Source organism: Vollenhovia emeryi, unplaced genomic scaffold (assembly GCF_000949405.1).
Source record: "Vollenhovia emeryi isolate VEMERY1.0 unplaced genomic scaffold, V.emery_V1.0 DF939136.1, whole genome shotgun sequence".
Classification (NCBI taxonomy): Eukaryota; Metazoa; Arthropoda; class Insecta; order Hymenoptera; family Formicidae; genus Vollenhovia; species Vollenhovia emeryi.
In genome coordinates this window covers 2,194,822-2,202,712 of record NW_011967230.1, presented here as the reverse complement: position 1 = coordinate 2,202,712, position 7,891 = coordinate 2,194,822, and the positions used below count along the sequence as shown (strand labels likewise).

General features: G+C 57.5%; 1 protein-coding gene across 1 annotated transcript; it reads left to right on the top strand.

The window, feature by feature from the left end:
* Nucleotides 1-640: 640 nt before the first annotated feature.
* LOC105567632 (slit homolog 3 protein) lies at nt 641-6,429 on the top strand. The gene has a single exon (XM_012022641.1). The coding sequence runs from the start codon at nt 642-644 to the stop codon at nt 4,770-4,772; it is 4,131 nt and encodes a 1,376-aa protein (XP_011878031.1). The 5' UTR covers nt 641; the 3' UTR covers nt 4,773-6,429.
* Nucleotides 6,430-7,891: the final 1,462 nt, after the last annotated feature.

The following is a 7,891-nucleotide window of genomic DNA, read 5'->3' as shown; positions in this document are numbered from 1 at the left end:
GAGGGAAATGGGCCGCTCCGCGTTTGATACGTGATACGAGGTGCGTGAGCGTGCGCGCGCGCGCGCTCCCTCCCTCCCTCACCCCCCTCGGTGGAGCAGAGAGCCCGGCGCGTGTGTGTATGTGGCGTGCGTGCGTGTGTCGTCGTCGTCGGCCTCCTCGTCCTCCCCGTTGCCGTCGTCGTCGCCGTCGCGCCGCCGAGCCGCGAGTCAGTGTGCCGCCCGAATACGCGTGTGCGTCGCGTGAATGAAAAAGGAAGAAGGGGGAGGGCCGCCCGTTACCCCAAGATTGCCGAAGCGAGCGTCGTCGTGGTGATCGCCGTCGCCGTTGCCGTCGCCGTCGCCGTCGCCGACGCCGCCGTCGCCCCGACGCGCGACTCGACGTTGACGTCGAGAGCAAACGGGGTGGTGGGCTGCCGCGCTCGGTAAAAGTGCGGCGCGACATGACGACGGTGAGGGGTGGTGTCGTCGTCGTCGCGACAACGACGACAACGACGACAACGGCGGCGGCGGCGAGGACGGCGGTGTCATCGAGCACGTTGTCACCGATGTCGACGTCGGTGGCGACGGTGACAACGGCGAGCGCCGCGGCCACCCCGTTCCGTCGGCCGCTCGCGGCGACGCTGTTGCTCATGTGGTTGCTGATGTCGACGCACCCTGGCCCGGCCGCGGCCGCCTGCCGGTGGAGCAGCGAGGCTGGCAACGACACCCGTTCGGCGGACTGCGCCCTCCGCGTCCTGGATCCCACGGCGATCGTCACCCTGGCGCCGTCCCTCGACGGCGCGCTCAAGCTGCGGATCCGCTGCAGCGACGTCCACCACTTCGAGAGCAGCTTCAACGCGCAGAGCTGGCAGCGGCTGACCGGCCTGCACGAGCTGCACGTGCACGGCTGCAAGGTGCTGCGCGTCCCGGAGGACGCGTTCCAGCCGCTGCCGGACCTCAAGCGGCTCGTCGTGCAGACGTTCAACGCCGTCTGGGGTGCCGCGAGGTATCTGGAATTCGCGCCGAGCTCGCTCCGGGGCCTACGCGAGCTCCACACGCTGGAGATCGTCGAGAGCAACGTGCTGGAGCTGCCGCCCCGACTGCTCTGCGAGCTGGACAATCTGCAGACCCTCAATCTCACCGGCAATCGTATCCGCGACGTCGACAACGTCGGGCTGACGGTGCGCGCCGACGTCAACGGCGCGGCCTGCCGCGCGGACATACGAATTCTCGATCTGTCGCGCAACGAGATACGGCAATTGCTCGACGACGGGCCGCTGGTGGGCTTGCGGCAGCTGCAGGAGCTGCACCTGCAGCGCAACGCGATCACCGAGATCGGCAGGAACGCCCTGCACGGGCTCACCGTGCTGCGTACGTTCAACGCCAGCCACAACGCCCTGGACTCGCTGCCCGAGGACCTGTTCAAGACGACGCGCGACTTACGGGAGATACACCTGGCGTACAACGGCCTACGCGATCTGCCGCGGGGCGTCTTCACCCAGCTGGAGCAGCTGCTGGTGCTGAATCTCGCCAACAACCGCCTCGGCAGCGATCACGTTGACGAGACCACTTTCCTCGGTCTGATCCGCCTGATCGTGCTCGACCTCTCGTACAACCAGCTGACGCACATCGACGCGCGTATGTTCAAGGATCTGTTCTTCCTGCAGATCCTCGACCTGCGCAACAACTCGATCGACCGTATCGAGAGCAACGCCTTCCTGCCGCTCTACAATCTCCACACGCTCGAGCTCTCCGACAACAAGCTCCACACTATAGGCGCGCAGCTCTTCAACGGTCTGTTCGTGTTGAATCGCCTGACCATGTCCGGCAACTCGATCTCGAGCATCGACGCGATGGCGTTTCGCAACTGTTCCGACCTCAAGGAGCTCGATCTCAGCGGCAACGAGCTCACCGCCGTGCCGGACGCGTTGCGCGACCTCGCCTTCCTCAAGACCCTCGACCTGGGCGAGAACCGTATCAGCGAGTTCCACAACGGCTCCTTCCGTAACCTTCATCAGCTCACCGGTCTGCGTCTGATCGGCAACGACGTCGGCAATCTGACGCACGGTATGCTCTGGGACCTGCCGAATCTGCAGATACTCAACCTGGCACGGAATAAGGTGCAACACGTGGAGAGGCACGCGTTCGAACGTAACGTGAAATTGGAGGCCATCCGCCTGGACGGCAACTTCCTGTCGGACATCAACGGCGTGTTCACCAGCATCACCAGCCTGCTGCTGCTCAATCTATCGGAGAATCACATAGAGTGGTTCGATTACGCCTTCATACCTGTCAATCTCAAATGGCTCGACATCCACGGCAACTACATCGAGAGTCTCGGCAACTACTACAAGATTCGCGACTCCAAGGTGAAGACTCTGGACGCAAGTCACAATCGCATCACCGAGCTCTCGCCGTTGTCCGTGCCGGACAGCGTGGAGCTGTTGTTTATCAACAACAACTACATCAGCACCGTGCGATCGAACACGTTCGCCGACAAAGTCAATCTCACCCGGGTGGACATGTACGCGAACATGATCGAGACGATGGAACTGACGTCGCTGCTGCTGACCAAGGTGCCGGAGAACAAGCCGCTGCCGGAGTTCTACATCGGCGGTAACCCCTTCAACTGCAACTGCTCGATGGACTGGCTGCCGGCCATTAATAATCAAACGTCAACGAGGGAGTATCCGCGCGTCATGGACCTCGACAACGCCATGTGCCGTACCTCCGGGCCGCGGGGAGTCGCCATCGTCCCGGCGTCGAGCGCGCGCTCGGAGCAATTCCTCTGCCGCTACGAGGCGCATTGTTTCGCCCTCTGCCACTGCTGCGACTTCGACGCCTGCGACTGCGAGATGACCTGCCCGGCCGGCTGCAAGTGTTACAACGACCGCACGTGGAACACGAACGCGGTCGATTGCTCGGGTCTCGGGGTCGAGGAGATACCGCGTAGGATACCGATGGACGCCACCGAGGTCTACCTGGACGGCAACGTGTTGCGAGAGTTGCAGAACCACGTGTTTATCGGCCGCAAGAACATGCGCGTGCTGTACGTCAACGCAAGCGGCATCGAGTCCATCCAGAATCGGACTTTCAACGGCCTCAACAACCTGCAGATTCTACATCTCGAGGACAATCGGATACGCGAGCTCAAGGGCTTCGAGTTCGAGCGGCTGTCGCACCTGCGCGAGCTCTACCTGCAGAACAACGTCATCGGCTTCATCGGTAACCTGACGTTTCTGCCGCTGCGATCGCTCGAGATCCTCAGGCTGCACGGCAATCGGCTGGTAACCTTCCCGGTCTGGCAGGTCACCTTGAACGCACGATTGGTCGAGCTGTCGCTCGGCGGCAATCCATGGTCGTGCCGCTGCAAGTTCTTGCAGGAACTGTCTTCTTGGGTGTCGGACAACGCGCACAAGGTGATCGACGCCGGCGACGTGTGGTGTTACTACGGCGGCGACGCCAGGCCTTCTTACCGGCGTCGTCTGAACGTCAACGAGACCGCCTGCTCGGACTACTTCTCGCAAGGCGGTGTCATCGAGAGCATCATGGTGTCGGACTACCTGCCGTTGGTGGCCGCCACTCTCTCGGCCATTATCGTTCTCCTGGTGATCATAGTACTCGCCTTCGTGTTCCGCGAGCCGGTCGGCGCCTGGGCTTACTCCAAGTACGGATTGCGATTCTTGCGGACGAAGTCGGGCAAGGCCGCGACGACGGCGAGCATGGGCCCCGCGGCCGCGATGGCCGTGGGCTGCTGCGACGCCGATCGCGATCGTCTCTACGATTGTTACGTGTGCTACAGTCCGAACGACGAGGACTTTGTTCTGCACTCGCTGGCGGTCGAGCTGGAGCACGGCGCGGCCGGCTTAAGACTCTGCCTCCATCATCGGGACTTGCCCTGCGTGCTGCGCGCCTCCGCGCCCGCGCCGGCCGTCCTCGAGGCGGTGGATGCCTCCCGACGCGTGTTGATCGTGCTCACCCGCGATTTCCTTCAGACCGAGTGGTCGCGCTTCGAGTTCCGCGCAGCGCTGCACGAGGCACTGCGCGGCCGTGCCTCCCAGCTGATCGTCATCCAAGCCGGCCACGTTGGCACCGAGGTCGAACGCGACCCCGAGCTGCGGCCCTACCTGAGAACGGCGGCGCTCATACTCACGTGGGGCGAGAAGAGGTTCTGGGAACGGTTGAGATACGCCATACCGTCGTCCGCGACAACCGCGATCATCGCCGCCAGCACCACCACCACCACCACCGCCGTCGGCGACATATCCATCGAGAGCAAGTGCTCGCCGTTGGTCTACAAGCGCAACATCAACACCTACACGCTGGACGGCGGCGTCGGCGGCCTCGAGAAAACCGGGATGTCGACGCTGCGCGGCGGCCAACGCGCCGCGCTCTTCAAGGACGCCTCGTCAGCGCTGATGCTGCAACACGCGCCGCCCGCCTACTCGTGCGGCGATGCCCCGCTTCCCCCTATGCTGTCGCAGCAACAGCAACAACAGCAGTCGCAGCCGCCGCCGCCGCTGCCACCGTCATCGTCGCCGGCGCAGCCCAGGTTAACCGTCAATCACGCCTACCGGGACGCGGTGCCGGCCAATAATCTCGTCACGACCACCGTCGCCACCACCAACACCGCCAACTGCGGCGTTGGCGAGGACCACAGGAGACCGTTGTCCGAGCACATCTACTCGTCCATCGACTCGGACTACTCCACCCTCGAGAGGACCGCCTGGAGGCAGCAGCAACCGCCGCCGCCGCCGCCCCCGCCCACCTCCGGACAGGCCTACCTGGTTTAGCTCCCTACGACTGACTTCGGTGTCCCCGCGTACTCATGGGATCGCGGTACCATCGACCCGACTGCGATAACGACGAGCGCCGGTAGTGGCTCGTCTTCAAAAGGTTGTGCTGAGTCTCGTGCTCGTCCACGTGACGCACGGTCGGTGGCCTCGACAGACTGTGAACTCTCCAAGACGTTGCGCGCGTGTCGAGCCACGGACCCCCACGAGATTCGTGTACATAGTTCAGAGACGTCGTCGCGGAGGACGAGGGACGGAGTGTTCGCATATCATAATTGTCTTTCGAGACTTTGGGGATGTCTGCTGCGATAATGATTGGCACCGATTGCCTTTTCTTTTCTCTTTTTGCTCAAATTTCGATCTTTTCTTCTGTCGTTGGAGCGCGACCGACGTTTCTTTTCCTCTTTGTTTTCTCAGAGAAGTCCTCTCTTTTTTTTTGTTATTTCTTTCTTTGTTATTCTGTTATCTACTATCCGTCTTCCTTCGCTCTGTGCGCTTGATGTAACAAGTCTTTCGGCCTATCCCCTTGTCGCCTACCCTCTTATCGAGGTGCATTTTCGGTATAATTACGAATTCCTGAGGTGTCTTGCGAAAATGCGTTTTGTTCGGGTATACAGAATGTCCTGGATCCATTTGCACACTGTTCTTGACAAAAGTATTAACAAAACTGCGATAATTTTTTTAAATTGCATTTCTGCAGTTTTCGGACGCGCGTATTCAAGGACGCAAGAAAAAAAAAGTTAATTTTAAAGAGTAAGATAATTAGAAACATTAATTAGTGTTAAAAAATTTTTAACTAATTTATTTTAATGGTAAAAGGTATTTAATTTTCCACTCGGTGTTTGGATTTCGCCGACGGTCCCTTTATTTCATTTGTGATTGAAGGAGACTTCGTTCGGGCGAGCTTCGCTCGGATTATGGATTATCAACAATTGCTCGTGATCTCCCGGCTCGAAAAATTCATGCGAGAATCAACCGTTATTAAAGGCTCCGTGACTCTCTGTACACCTTCGCGAACCCTCGTTTACCTCATCCGATGACTTTTCAACGAGCGCCCAAAGATCTCAAAGTTCGCGCGATCGCGCGCGAATCTTCAGACTGTCCCTTTCGCGGCGGCGATTTCACCCTCGTGTAAATACTCGCTACTTACGACGAATCCGTGTAAATAACGCTCTCTACCACGCAGTATGCGTTCGTGTACGTATGTACATTGTACATATATATAACTGATACGCGTCGCATTTTCGACGTTCTCGCCGCGTAATAGAATCATGATGCTAGCTTCGACTCTGAAATTTTTGACTAAGTAGATGATTTTTTGTAATTTTATATGTCCGCGGGAGAGAAAGAACAAGAAAGAGAAAACGCGAGTGAGAGTGAGAGGGGGGGGAGGGGGGAGGGAGAGATGATTGTACGATATGTAAATATGTATATTGAGCATACACTCTTTATCGCCGCGCCTCATGTAAGATACAATTCGCCGCGTGAAAGAGAGGGTAAGAATCGAAGAGTGAGAGAAACAAAAGCGTGAGGCATACGCTCGCGCGTCCGATGGCGAGCAAGCCGCGCGAGCGTCTGCGCATGTGACGTGAGAAACTTAACTGTATACTTTCGATTTATTTAAATCATGTGAATAAATTTATAAAATATGTTACTACTCATCTTCGCAATACACGCCTTGATATCTTGATTCCGGCAGCGACCGCCGTCGAGCCCATCTCGGGGAGTCCGTCATTCGCCGCGGGATTCATTCGGGAGTCGAAATTGCGACCCGACGCGTCGTAACGGGTGAAATTATGCGGTGTCAAAATATTTACGCGTGCACACCTCACAAAGGGGGTTTCGTGGACAAGGAGTGCGCGCGAGACGTGCGGCGGGGAAAATTTAATCCGCAACTTTTCGAACGTCGATGCTGCTTGCCGCGGCATCAATTGAGAATTTCTTACTGGCGACATTAAGGGGATGCTGGAGTGACTCTGCACTTTCGACATCTTTTGCTCCTAGAGCCGTCAATTCGTGACAACATTTGTGTAGTATACAAATTATGCGGCTTTTGTGTACGAACCCGACGGTGTTCCGCTATTCGGACCAAATCGGAGAACAGCACGGTGTCGTTGAAATTAAGTTTTGAACCCTAACAAAAATCTATTCGCTCGAATAAGTTGCAGGTAAGCTATAACTTTTTCGAGTGAATAGATTTCTTGTTGAGCTCCGAAACTTAATTTCAATGATACCATGCTGTTCTTTGACTTAATCCGGGTAGCGGGACCACTGTCGGTCCGCGCACAAAGGCCGCATGATTTGTGTATTAGACGAATGTTTGGAGGAGCAAAAGGTGCCAAAAGTGCAGAATCACTCCGGCATCCCCTTAAACGCGGAACGAAGAGACGGCAGTGACGCTTGAAAAATGAGAAAACGGCCGAGAGAAAATGAGAAAACGGGCAAATTGCGCGTGCGCCGATACGTAACGTGAGATCGGGGCAACGTTAACGCTTCCTTTCCCCCCCTCCCCCTTATGTGCGCGCTGTATTTACAATTCGACAGGTGAAATTAAATCCCTCCGTCCCGAATTATGGAACTCCCGAAATGGGGTCTTCCTCGAGAGGGCTGCGCGCCGAAAATTATACAAGCACAGTTCCATAAGCAGCGAGCTTACGCGAGAGCACGAGGAGCACGTGTTCTCCGGAACGCGGGGAAGGGGAACCTCTTTCTTTCCTTTGGCGGCGCAAGTTGGAGGAGTCGTTTTTTCCCCGCGAACACACCGAGTTGCGGCGAAATTCGGATCGATCGAGAGGAAGAGAGACAGAGAAAGGGAACTTATTTCCATATGGTAATTTCGCGCTACGATTGGTTAAAATATTCGCGCAAATGCATTATCCGAGCGTGCGGGGGAGCGGGTCGAAGGGGGGGAGGGAGCGAGCGGGGTGTGTGTGCAACCGTGTTGTTTCCCACACAGCCCAGGCTTTCTCTCTTTCTCTCTGTTGTTACCTATATATCGCGGCGCGCGGCCGTGTGCCGGCTATATAGACCGCGAACGGAACATTGATCCTAGTCAGCGGCGCCGCGCACTCACTGCACACCATCTGCACACTTACATTATTAATGCGCCTACGACCGCC

Bases quoted from the DNA above. Each gene is read 5' to 3' on its own strand.
- LOC105567632 (XM_012022641.1), top strand. From the start codon at position 642: ATGTCGACGCACCCTGGCCCGGCCGCGGCCGCCTGCCGGTGGAGCAGC.